Raw genomic sequence first — 14,056 nt, 5'->3', positions numbered from 1 at the left:
GTGGGCGGATCCGCGAACTGTCCAAAAGTTTGTAAACTTTACTTCAAGAAGCAGTGTTGTGCTGGGTGATAATCATGAATATTTGGATAGTTCTTTCGTTGTGTATCGTAAGTATTTCTTTGTTGTTGTTGTTGTTTTCGTGTTGTTTCTATCTGGTAAACCTGTGTTACTCTTTCGACTTTGAATCTAACTAAGAAACAAATACACATTGCGTTGATTGTCAAGACACTTCTTCACATTTCACCTTCAGATCTCTTAAAAATGTTTTCTATCACAAGTATGGTAATTTACGGTAATTTATGTTAATTTCAAAGAAAGTTGGTGTTACTAGTGGGATAACATTCATGATTCATATGTGATATATGCGATATTAAATCCTTTGTTCTTTGACGTTCTGGGGCGGTCGGGTGGCCTAGTAGTTAAAGCGTTCGCTCGTCACGCCGAAGACCCGGGTTCGAATCCCGACATGGGTACATTTCTGGTGTCCCCCGCCGTGATATTGCTGGAATATTGCTAAAAGCGGCGTAAAACCATACTCACTCACTCACTCTTTGACGTTCTATTTAAACCATATATGCCCTAGATAAAGTTCTTTTCACCAGCATCCATTTCACTGTCTGTTCACTCAGTCCTAAATACATGTAAGGTGATCTCGGTGAGCATTGAGAGGAATCCATATTGAATTTACTAGTTCACGTGACTATCACATTTAACTACAAAACCGTGCGGTTATCTCGACCCTTGTTTAAATGTTGCTCACTGTCAAATTGTGGTTTGCACGCCGACACTATATTTCTACCCATAAGGTGTCAACTAAAACTGGAGGACTGTTCACAAGGGACCGCCTCCGTGGTCTAGTGGTAGAGCGTCCGCCCGGAGAGCGGAAGGTCCGGGGTTCGAATCCCGGCCGCGTCATACCAAGAGACGTTAAAAGGTGGTACTTGTTGTTGTCCTGTCTGGCGCTCGACATTAAGGGGCTAAAACAAGGACTGGTCGGCTCGGAGTCAGTATACTGTGTCTGAGGGGGGGTATTCATTTTAAACTGCGGCATGGTATCTCAGTGGGCTAGCATTATAAATCGGCATCAGTCCGGACTAGTACAAGCAGCCACACACACGTGCATCCCCCTATCGATGAATGTTATAAGTGCAATAATCACCTCACCTCACCTGTTCACAAGGGCGTTAAACCCAACGCGCTCGCTACTAATTTGGGGAACATGACATTTAAGAAAAGACCACTTTATTGCTATAAATTGGCGGTCACAAGTTCGCGGTGCATGGTCATATTGTCACCAAAAAGAAATTTGCTTTCGGTGCCTCACGTGTGTTAATAAATATTATCCCGAAATATCTTGTTTGGACATTATAACCATTGCTTTGAATAACCCCAAGGTTGCATACTCCTCATTCCTCGAAGCCCAACCGGTTGTGAGGGCCCTTTTTCCTTTCGAGCCTGGTTCTCTGGGTATGCTGCGCTGGCGCTACATTGAGCACCAGCGCAGCAGACCCAGGGCGTTCCCTTTCTTAAATATGATCAATGTATCACGGGACTACTTTTGGTCTGATTCCTGGATGTCTGTACGCGGATCGGGTGCATTCGTCACAACTCGCCCCTTTCCGTAACCTACAAGGAGACTCGTCCCCCTATCGATGAATGTTATGTGCGAAAATACGACAAACCAATCAGAATGCGTGTATGATTTCAAAGTACTTCGTCAAAGAAATAATTTTAACTAATCTAAAAATATACCCAAGACACAGTTAAATGTGTTCAATCATACTGACAGTGTATAATTCCGCAAGTCCCGATATGCTTTAAATTGCATCAGAAATATATATGATATATTGGGAAATATATGTGAACCATTACGCAACGAATTCACAATTGTTTTAGGTATGCCCGTTTGCGCTAAGACGGAACCCGGTCGCAAAAATGGCCACGAGAGGGGCTCGAGTCGCTATTCGGCTTGTCCCGGAATAAAACGAGTTGGTCACGAATGGGATCGGGTGGTCAGGCTTGCTTAATTGGTTGATGCATGTCATCGTGTCTCAATTGTGTGGATCGATGATCATGATGTCGATCACTGGGTTGCCTGGTCCAGACTCGATTATTTACAGACCACTGTCATACAGCTGGAATATTGCTGATTGCAGCGTTAAACAACAAACAAACAAACAAACAAAGCTTAACAGACCAATGTCGACCTGACAATTGAACCCGTGGATCTGCATGGTCCGTGCAGTCATTAACAACTGGAAGGGTGTAAGGTGAAGTGGTAAGTAATTTAAATCAAGTAAATCTTGAGGAAATTGATAGTCGTGCATGGTCAGCAAATTCACAGGAAATCAGGATAAGTGGTTACAATTACATAAATATCCGAATTGGACCCAATAATAAACGGATAAAGGTATTTGTGTGTCCTGGTAGTTGTGAAGATTCAGGGTAGAATAGGTCTTCAGCAACCCATGCTTGCTGTAAAAGGCGACTATGCTTGTTGTAAGAGGCGACTAACGGGATCGGGTGGTCAGGATCGCTGACTTGGTTAATGCATGTCATCGTATCCCCATTGCGTAGATCGATGCTCATGATGTTAATCACTGGATTGTCTGGTCCAGACTCGATCATTTACAGACCGCCGTCGTATAGCTAGAATATTGCTGAGTGCTGCGTTAAACAACAAACAAACAACACAGACTTTGTGTGGATAGTATGATGTTGCGTTACTTTTAACCTCTAGTACATATGTAAGTTCACTTTAATGTTCAGGAACACCAAACTCAGGACTAAAATGCCCTGTCAAATTTTCAATAACGTATTTAGCGTGTGAAACGGATGCCCATCTATTCAGCTTTGTCTCTGAGAGAATGCGTCCATTTGTTAATAATTGTCGAAAGAGGATTTATATTTATTTACAGGTAGCTATGTCGCCGGCTGAGGAGGGTTTCCATTTATTTACAGGTAGATGTGTCGCCGGCTGGTAGCGTGGTGCGACACGTGGCACAAGCCATTAAAATTGTATACAGAAACAAATCTGAAACCATTGTCAATAAGGCACAAAAATCCATCTTTATCTTTATTCTACAAAATTGCAAATAATTTAGCACCAGCTTATCTCTGCTACCTAATCTCAGACAATGGTCCACTTGCACAAAGCGATCTTAGCGCTAAGACTATCGTAAGCCTATATTAAGGTATGGGAGTTACGATCATCTTAGCCGTAAGATCGCTTTGTGCAAGTAAGCCCAGGTTAAGGCTAGCAGCGAGCCTTAGAAACTCCTCAGATCTCCAAATACCAGTGAGCGAGTGAGTGAGTTGGGTTCCAGTTATATCTCGGCTTGTCAGCTGAATGTGGGAGGAAAGCCCGAAGTGATGCAGGTCTCAGACGTTTACCACTTGGGTGAAACCCACGAGCACGGGTATGGTGCTGACAAACCTAGAAACATAATCGGGGTGAACCGGGATTCGAACCCACAATCATAGGTTTCTGGCGTGCCCAAGGAACGCAACTCTGCACAGTGAATCGCGGCGCCTTAGACTGGGTTCGAATCCCGGTTCGACCCGATTATGTGTCTAGGTTTGTCAGCACCATACCCGTGCTCGTGGGTTTCACCGAAGTGGTAAACGTCTGAGACCTGCATCACTTCGGGCTTTCCTCCCACATTAAGCTGACACGCCGTGATGTAACTGGAATACTGTTAAACGTGGCGTTAAACTCACTCACTCACTAATACAGATTTTGGAACCAGATTCTGTCAAATTATCCACTGCAGCCTCAGACTCGGACGTAGTGACCTAACCGGACATAAATTTGATAGATGCATAACTGACAGCCCAGATTATTCCTGTGGTCACCACCATGAAGACCCGCCACACTACTTCTTTGTTTGTTGTAATTATGATCAAATTAGAAGCAACTTATTATTTTATATAAGAGGATATGATATAAATACAGTACTTTACGGATGTGTAGGCCTATCATCTGAAGCAAATCAGGAAATCCTTCTATCTGTCCATAATTTGATCACAAATTCTGGTAGATTTAAGCTTAAAAAATACAGTAAACTACGGTTATAACGAAGTCAAAGGGACCACTAATTTTAGTTCGTTATAACCGCAGTTCGTTATAAGCATATATACAGCACATATACAGCAAATGACCGAGACCATAAATAAAGTTCGTTATATCCGTCAGTTCGTTATAAGCGTGTTCGTTATAAACGTAGTTTAATGTACATCAAACTCTCACTTATAATATATATGTATCTTGTGTACATAATGTCGTACTTTATACTACGAATAACCCCATAGTTCTGACAATCAGGGGGCACGGGTGGCCCAGTCGTCTAAGGCGCCGCGATTCACTGTGCAGAGTTGCGTCCCTTGGGCACGCCAGAAACCTATGATCGTGGGTTAGAATCCCAGTTCACCCCGATTATGTTTCTAGGTTTGTCAGCACCATACCCGTGCTCGTGGGTTTCACCGAAGCGGTAAACGTTCGAGATCTGCATCACTTCGGGCTTTCCTCCCACATTAAGCTGACACGCCGCGATATAACTGGAATACTGTTAAAGGCGGCGTTAAACCCAACTCACTCACTAACTCTGACAATCAAAACCGGACACTGCTGATCATGCTTGATAACTGACTACCAAGGTATTTTTGTTTAAATATTTTGTAAACACCTCGACCATCTTTGTTTCCTGATTTCTATGTAGGGAGAGGCATTCAAAACAGCGCTGTCTAGTTCACCGATCAAATTTTTTAGTTGAAACAAAAATATATTTAAACAATCTGTGTCGCCGGCTGATGGGCATCCCGTTTTTTTTGCAGGTAGCTGTGTCGCCGGCTGATGACGGGCCATGCTTTGAGTTCAGTGGAAACAGTTCTTATCTGGAGTTTGAACCCGAAAACTTTGATCTGTATGACAGGTTGGTTCTTGTATTTCTTCGTGCGTGCGTGCGTGCGTGCGTGCGTGCGTGCGTGCGTGCGTGCGTGCGTGCGTGCGTGCGTGCGTGCGTGATCGTTTATTGCTATCGGGTAACCCAGTCGTCTCAGGCAAAGCAATACTCTATGCCGTGTTACGTCCTTTGTGCGTCCCAGGTAGTGGGCACGAATCCCTGCTCGTGTGGATTATGTTTTAATTTTTTTCAGAACCGTACTCGTGTCCATGGGTCTCGCTAAAGTAGTAAACTTGCATGACCTGTATCACTTGAGGCTTTCCTCCCACATTAAGCTGACACGCTGTGATATAACTGGAATACTGTTCAAAGCGGCGTTAAACCCAACTCACTCACTCATCCCACATCAAACTGACACGTCGTGATGTAACTGGAATACTGTTCAAAGCGGCGTTAAACCAAGGTCACATACTCACTCCCACATCAAGCTGACACGCCGTGATATAACTGGAATACTTTTCAAAGCGACGTTTAACCCATCTTCCCGAGGTAATTGACTATAAAAGTCCAGTTTCCACCCTTGCCGAACTTAACTAGGCTGAAATTCATGGGCTCTGCCGTAGCGCCACCACTGGCTATTACGAGTTATGTCCCTTCTAAGCCTCTCCTTTAGACCAATCATATTCCACCTCTCGTATCACTTGCATTTGCAAGTGACACCGAGTCAAGACGATCTGATCGATAATCAAGGTCTATGTTGTGATAAAACGGGTCTTACATCGCGCAATGCGTGAGCACCTTATATTAAAACATGAAAAGATTTGGAAAATATCTGTTGACAACGAGTTGGCGGTGCACATGCTTTGAAAATCCTGCAATCGACCGAAATCTGCACGACAGTTTACGAACCGGATTTCGAATTCGTTGCACGATTTTGATTGGACTATGCATGGACTCGTTAGTCCAGCCAAAATGTAACTCCATAATACCAGCCTAGTTCGGCAAGGGTGGAAACTGGACTTTTAAAGTCAGTTAACTCACTTGCCTCGGGAAGATGCGTTTAACCACAATTCCTCACTCACTCCCACATCAAGCTAACACGTCGTGATATAACTGGAATACTGTTCAATGCGGCGTTAAATCAAGGTCACACACTGCTCCCACGTCAAGCTGACACGCTGTGATATAACTGGAATACTGGTCAAACCAAAATCACTCATTGCAGGACAATTGTGATAAATCAATAGATCTATCAACCACTAACTCCTAAATAGATATCCAAATTTTTGAGTCAGCGTTCTGTACGTGTTTCAGCGCTCACTACAAACTGAGCTTCAAGACCATCCAGCAGAACGGCATCCTCCTGTATGCCCGCGGCTCCCACGACTACGAGGCCATCTACATCCGCGGCGGCAAGCTCATCTATGACCTCTACAACCCCACGTCAGGCGGCGCCGGGGGCACGTTCGGGGTGCACTTTGAGAGCGATTATCTCGTTAACAACGACACATGGGTTTCGGTAAGGACTGATCCTGAATCATTTTTGGTTGAATGGTTGAATGGAGCCACTCAACGGATTCAACCAGAGCCGAAAGAGATAATCATAAGATGAAATACAGATATTTTAAATTTATTATATTTTACCCGATTGTTCTTTCTTTGATGAATTGGGAAACTTTAAAAAGAGACATCTGCTGAAATAAAAGAAAACTTGTTGGATGATAATAGTTATTTTACATAACCCCTTATAAAGAACACTTTTATTTTAGAGCACACGACCCGTGAAGGTCTGGGTTAGAATAGATCTTCAGCAACCCATGCTTGCCGTAAAAGGTGACGATGCTTGTCGTAAAAGGCGACTAACGAGATCGGGTGGTCAGGCTCGCTGACTTAATGCTGACGTTGAACAAACAAACAAACAATTATAAAGAGCACAATGCTACTGTGTTGCAAAACATTCATTTGCGAACATACATTGCTCAAACGTTTTTTTCTTTACTTAAAAGCATCAGAATCTCTGCACTTGCACACAGCAGACGTTATTCAAAATTAACATGTCGTTTTTAGTTAATTCTTTTTAGTAAATGTGCTATCGTGTGCCTGGATTTCTGGTCTATCTCTTGGTTGCGGTTTGTTTATATACCGCCGTCAAAGGCAAGACTACTGCTGTGCGGTGTCGGGGAACAAACACGTCCTTTTTTATGCAAACTGTGTGTATGGCGGTGATTCCGACAGGGCAGCACATGCTTATCCTGTTCGCGAACACCTGATCCATCAGACCGCCTCCGTGGTCTAGTGGTAGAGCGTCCGCACGGGGAGCGGAAGGTCCGGTGTTCGATCCCCGGCTGCGTCATACCAAAAGACGTTAAAAGATGGTACTTGTTGTTACTCTGTCTGGTGCTCGGCATTAAGGGGCTAAAACAACGACTGGTTGGCTCGGAGTCAGTATACTGTGTCTGAGTGGGGTATTCATGTTAAACTGCGGCATGGTATCTCAGTGATCTAGCGCTATAACGTGACGTTAAACTCATTTTCACCTCACCTCACCTCTTTATTCGGTACAGGTACTTACATCAATAGGTAGGTATGCCACAAAGTATATTTGCGCCATGTTGTTCCTCTGGATCAAAGCTATCTTGTTTTCACTGTACCTCGCTAACACGTAAGGTACATGCCATATGCATTGCATTTGCAACATACCAACCACAGTTTTGTATCTCGAATTAATGATGTAAGACGCCATTCTCCGGATATTCACGATATTTCCCCGAATGAAATTCTGCTTCTTCCATGAATGTGAAAAAGGAACGAAGTGATAAATGTCCAACTGTGGTATATATCGATTCGGGGCAAAACAGGCATACGACATACCTGCAATATAATTTGGTGCGCGGTGAGATTCCTTGTCCGCCGGTCCCTCTGCGGTCATGGGCTGCTGTAACCTCGAGTTCGAGCATCTTCCCCAGGCAAGGGAGTCTATAAAAGTCAAGTTTCCACCCTTGCCGAAATAGGCTGGATTTTCCGAGCTCGATCGAAGCGCCCTCAGTGTCTATTACGAGTTATGTCCCTTCTATGTCCCTTCTATTGACCAATCAGATTCCATCACTCATATCACTCGCATTTGCTTCAAACAAAATGGCGGCGCCCAGTCAGGACGATTTGATCGATAATCTAGGTCTCTTTTGCAATAAAACGGGTCTTACCCCGCGAAGTGCATTAAATCACTAAAGCACCTTATTTGAAAAACATGCAAAGATTTGCAAAATATCTGTCGCCGCCCAGTTGACGGTACACATCCTTTGCAGTCGACCGGTATCTGCACGATAAATTCCATGTTGTTTACGAACTTTATCTCTAGTTCGTTACGCGATTTTGAGTCGACTATGCATAGATTCGTTAGTCAAGTCAAAAACTCCAGGAAACATAAAAGAACATGGACAGTATGTTTACCCATGTCCCCTAAAGACCGCTGGAGTAAGTGAGTGAGTTGGGTTTAACGCCGCCTTTAACAGTATTCCAGTTATATCGCGGCGTGTCAGCTTAATGTGGGAGGAAAGCCCGAAGTGATGCAGGTCTTAGACGTTTACCACTTCGGTGAAACCCATGAGCACGGGTACGGTGCTGACAAACCTAGACACATAATCGGGGCGAACCAGGATTCGAACCAACAATCATAGGATTCTGGTGTGCCCAAGGGACGCAACTCTGCACAGTGAATCGCGGCGCCTTAGACGACTGGGCCACCCGTGCTCTCTCTCCCCTCCCCCCCCCCCCCCCCCCCCCCCCCGCACGCCCCCAAGACCGCTGGACAACTTATGATATGAAAAGACTGTTTAAGAGATAATATGAGGAAAAGAAGAACAAAAAAAATTATTTGGGTGGTGGTCGTGAATTAACTGGAATAAATCAAAGCACATTGAACCCAAATCACTCACTCACTGATTGTGCTGCAGGTGGAGGTGTTCCGTAACCGCCGCGTCCGCCGAGGTGTCGCCAGGATGCCCGGGCAGCAGCCCCCATTGATGTCTGGCCTCGTTCTGGAGTTCAATGGCGAAGAGGAGGAGCATGTGCAGGAAGTGACGTTAGTCGGGGTTCACATCCAAGGTCTCGTGTATGTCGGCGGCGCTGGACGAGATCTGGTGGGTAGATGGTGTTTATAATGTTTTTAATCCTACCTGTCACCACTTCAAGTACTGATCGTGGTACAGAGAGACTCTGCTCTGAGCTCTGGTCCCTATTAGGGAGCGGTCCTTCATTGTGAGGGAAGGGCTTGGTGGGATGAGGGGTGGAGGTGTCAGAGGTTTTTGAGACACTAATGTACTGAAAATAATAATTACCCTCCCCAAATGCTGGTCATATTTTTGGATGACCTTCCTCATGAACTTTTTTTCGTGACCCTTCCCGAAGAGACAAAATGCAAAAACACTTTATATTTTATGATAAAATGTCCTCCTTTTTTATGATAATATGTGTATTATTGTTTATGACCCTCGTCTAGAAAACTGGCATATGTCTTGTTGAGTTAACTGACCAAAAAGGTCCAGTTTCCACCCTTGCCGAAATAGGCTGGAATTTCGTGGCTCGGTCGAAGCGCCACTAGTGGTTATTACGAGTTATGTCCCTTCTATGTCCCTCCTATTGACCAATCAGATTCCACCTCTCATTTCACTTGCATTTGCTTCAAATAAAATGGCGGCGCCCAGTGAAGACGACCTGGTCGATAATCAAGATCTATATTGTGATAAAAAGAGTTTTACTTTGCAAAGTGCATAAAATCACGTGAGTACCTTAATTAAAAAAAATGAAGATTTTGAAAATATTTGTTGACGCTTAGTTGACCGTACACATGGTTTGCAAATCCTGCAGTCAACCGAAATCTGCAAGGCAGTTTACGAACCGGATGTCGATTTCGTTATGCGATTTTGATTGGACTATGCATAGACTCGTTAATCCAGCCTAGTTCGGCAAGGGTGGAAATTGGACTTTTACAGTCAGTTAACTCTCTTGCCTCGCGAAGATGTCAAATGCCCCAGCCTCTATTATCCAGTGTATTATATATTCTACTCTATTACTATGAGAACTTGTTACCCATTCGCCAGTATGTCTTCAGTTGGTGTCTGGTTCGAGTGAGTGAGTATGGTTTTACGCCGCTTTTAGCAATATTCCAGCAATATCACGGCGGGGGACACCAGAAATGGGCTTCACACATTGTACCCATGTCGAATATCGAACCCGGGTCTTCGGCGTGACGAGCGAACGCTTTAACCACTAGGCTACCCGACCGCCCCGTGTCTGGTTCGAAATTAGCCGTGGTATCATGGTACACCACGTGCGTTTGGTTATTAAAACAGGAGTCATCCGAATTAACATGCTCGTCCCTTTGCAATAATCTTGAACGCGACGTAAAACCCGCTTTCACTTTTTGTCATTAGGGGGCGGTGTGGTAGCCTAGTGGTTAAGGCGTTCGCTTGCACGTCGAAGACCTAGGTTCGATTTCCGACATGGGTACAATATGTGAAGCTCATTTCTGTTTTCCCCCGCCGTGCTATTGCTTGAATATTGCTAAAAGCGGCGTAAAACCAAACTCACCCACTCTTATTAGTAGGCATTCGGCAGGCTACAACCTACTGGGACAATGCTAAGTGGGTATTCAGAGGCGAAATCGTTCCTGTCTCGTTACAGAGTTTGTTATTTACTAGAAAGGTTATAATTTCTGTCTAAATTAATATAGATAATAAAGGAAATATTTGAGGTAGCAGACATTTAAAGTGTTGTTTTATTTGGGACTACAGTTTTGCTTCAGCCTGGTTCCCTGAGTATGCTGCGCTGGCGCGACACTGTAGCGCCAGCGCAGCATACCCAGGGAACCAGGCTGAGTTTTGCTTGAGCTCAATTTTAGATCTTAATACAAGAACCCACCTGTTTCAGAGCCCGACAGTCCGAGAGTTTAAAGGGAAGATCAGCGACATTTGGGAACTAAAGAATGACAAGCGTTTTGAAGACCCCTCCCGTAACAGCGGAGTGACCCGTTGCTTGCCCAACAGAGGCTCCGCATGAGGCGTCGCTACTACAGCACTGTGCGGAGTTTTTTGCCTGGTTGGGGATTTCGATTCTCAACATGCATTATTTTACCGACTTGCTTCGGAGTTTCATTGATAGTGTTAAATCAGAATAAGTTCAAAATATCGCCTTTAATCGTAGTTAATAATCTCTAGGTAAGTTATTTCCGAGAAAGGAAGGGGAATTCATCGACTGGTACTGTGTTTCATTCGCAGGTATCAGATAAATTGTTTTCGAAACACACTGAATTCCACAGGGTTTAAAATGCTGTCGGACGGACAAAATTCGACAAATGTTATTGATTCAAACCATATTGGCTTTGTATACAAATATCGTTGGTTTCTCTTTCTCGGGATTTAACATGTGCAGTTAATTGTTTATCAAATTGACTTTTTTAACATAAGGGTCGGGGCTAATGAGATTTCACTGTATAACTGTCTACATTTCTTTTTGTCTGCATTGTATCAGTTAAATGTGCGTGTTTAAATGTTTTACCACGGAGTCGGATGCATGACGCTGTTAGCATCGGAAGTTGAAGTGTTAACGCAACAATCAAAGGGAGGGAACTCAGTACGCATTAATAACCCGAAGACAACATAATTGCGAAGTGAACATTTTGTACAGATTTTACTCCTCTTCAAATACTCTGTATTCTGATAGCTAAATTCATAATTCTCATTTACTCAAAGTCAATTTTATTCGGATTCTGTACATTTATTGATTTCTTAATATTGATGTATGATTATATAAATATATGACTTGATATATGTTTGATCAATCGTCGAACTGTACACAACAAAATTAATTGGGGAAGTGGGCTTTGTTATTTCAAATAAATTGTATTCCACTTCAAAATAACAAATATATTAAGTGGGCAAATACATTACTTTCAAGTTAGTAGACGCGATAGAATTAATGATGGGAGTCTTGTATGCATTATTTGAAATAAAAAAAAAATGAAAGTATTTTATGAACGTTTTACTTGTGATAATTGGACACTTCCTCACATTTCTTGTGACAATGGACTCAATGTTGTGTTTTTGCAGTCCTTTTCAATTTGACAAACATCACTCAATAGTATCATGAATACGGTTCTTCGTTTCCGTCGCTGTGGCGTAGTCACAGTTGTATCACAAGCTCCATACAATCTAAGGGAGGTCGGGTAGCCTAGTGATTGAAGCGTTCTCTCGTCACGCCGAAGACCCAGGTTCGAATCCCGACATGGGTACAATGTGTGAAGCCCATTTCTGGTGTCCCCCGCCGTGATATTGCTGGAATATTGCTAAAAGCGGCGTAAAACCAAACTCACTCACTCAATCATACAATCAAACATGATACTTCTGAAAATTTTGACTGTTCGTACAGCGTTCATTGCAATGTTTGACTCATTGCTTCGTTATCTCCCGCCCTTTTCCCATTCGTGACCAACTCGTGTTATTCCGGGACAAGCCGAATCTTGCCGGTTACGGAAAGGGGCGACGAATGCCCTTTTCAAATTCCCAATTTCACAAATTGCTCAACGCCAGATATTCGGCCGATATTTTTAGTTAATAAATTACTTCTGAACTATTTAGTTAATTCTTCTGAACTAGATACCTTTGAACCATTATGGTGACGTCAGGTTCTTATTGACGCAGTGGATTCTGAGCCAGGACCCCCCATTACGATTCCGGGTGAGAGTTGGTCTTCAGCAAACCATGCTTGTTGTAAGAGGCGGCTAACGGGATCGGGTGGTCAACTCGCTGAATCTACAGATTCGAGTGATTTCGTCATTACGGAATGAATTGATTATTTTACCCTCGTTGCTTTGGAAAAAAAACCCAACGGTGACCGATGCAGGAAGATTACTAAAAAGAAAACCAATTCCTTCATATGTTTGTTTTGTTTGTTTGTGTGTTGTTTAACACCGCACTCAACAATATTCCAGCTATATGACGGCGGTCTGTAAATAATCGAGTCTGGACCAGATATTCCAGTAATTGACATCATGAGCATCGATCCACGCAATTGGGATGACATGCATCAACCAAGTAAGCGAGTCTGACCACCCGATCCCGTTAGTCGCCTCTTACAACAAGCATACTCGCCTTTTACGGCAAGTATGGTTTCCTGAAGACCTTTCCTACCCCGGATCTTCACGGGTCTTCTTCATATGAAATATCTATTTGTCAAAAATCACAAAAAAATATTTTGATCATGAATAAAAATACATAATGCTCAAATTATCTATCTGAAATATTTTTTTGAAATGCTTCACAAAAAAGATGTTGGTGATAAGTAAAAAAAACCTTCATAATACGAGCCAGATTAAATAGATTAGTGAGTGAGTATGGTTTTACGCCGCTTTTAGCAATATTCCAGCAATATCACGGCGGAGGACACCGGAAAATGGGCTTCACATTTGTACCCAAGTGGGGAATCGAACTCAGGTCTTCGGCGTGACGAGCGAACGCTTGAAGCATCAGGCGACCGCCTCCGTGGTCTAATGGTAGAGCGTCCGCCCGGAGAGCGGAAGGTCCGGGGTTCGATCCCCGGCCGCGTCATACCAAAAGACGTTAAAAGATGGTACTTGTTGTTACCCTGTCTGGAGCTCGGCATAAAGGGGCTAAAACCAGGACTGGTCGGCTCGGAGTCAGTATACTGAGTCTGAGTGGGGTATTCATGTTAAACTGCTGCATGGTATCTCAGTGGGCTAGACAATAAATCGGCATCAGTCCGGACGAGTACAAGCAGCCACACACACACACACACACACACACACACACATGCATGCACGTCTCTGTGTAAGTGCTATAATCTTGGACGCGAAGTTAAACCTCACATCACCTTAACCCAACCCCCCGAAAAAGAATAGAAAGAAGCCATATTTTGTTAAGCGAAACATGTCATTGCGCGCCACAGTTTTGCAATAACAGTCAAAACGTTGAAAGTTGATAAATTAGTGAAGGTTGTTGAATTCCAAACTCCTCACATCGTTATCTTGCTCCCTAAACCGAAGTATAACGAAGGCGTCGTGAGCGTGAATGGAGCTTGGTTATTATCGCAGACACGTGACCTCCAACTTCTCCTTACAACTGACAGAAAGGTGATGTTTG

At 43.6% G+C, this 14,056-nt stretch overlaps 1 protein-coding gene across 1 annotated transcript; it reads left to right on the top strand.

Annotated features, from left to right (window-relative positions):
- LOC139470105 (uncharacterized) lies at positions 1 to 11,973 on the top strand. The gene is made up of 5 exons (XM_071252398.1): positions 1 to 107; positions 4,834 to 4,931; positions 6,216 to 6,420; positions 8,855 to 9,040; positions 10,830 to 11,973. The coding sequence occupies exons 1-5, from the start codon at positions 75 to 77 to the stop codon at positions 10,956 to 10,958; spliced, it is 651 nt and encodes a 216-aa protein (XP_071108499.1). The 5' UTR covers positions 1 to 74; the 3' UTR covers positions 10,959 to 11,973.
- Positions 11,974 to 14,056: the final 2,083 nt, after the last annotated feature.

The sequence above is a fragment of the Haliotis cracherodii genome, unplaced genomic scaffold, assembly GCF_022045235.1.
Source record: "Haliotis cracherodii isolate W230 unplaced genomic scaffold, xgHalCrac1.p SCAF_20, whole genome shotgun sequence".
NCBI classification, from domain to species: domain Eukaryota; kingdom Metazoa; phylum Mollusca; class Gastropoda; order Lepetellida; family Haliotidae; genus Haliotis; species Haliotis cracherodii.
Note: the sequence above shows the minus strand (reverse complement) of the source record. Positions and strands in the feature narration are given on the sequence as shown.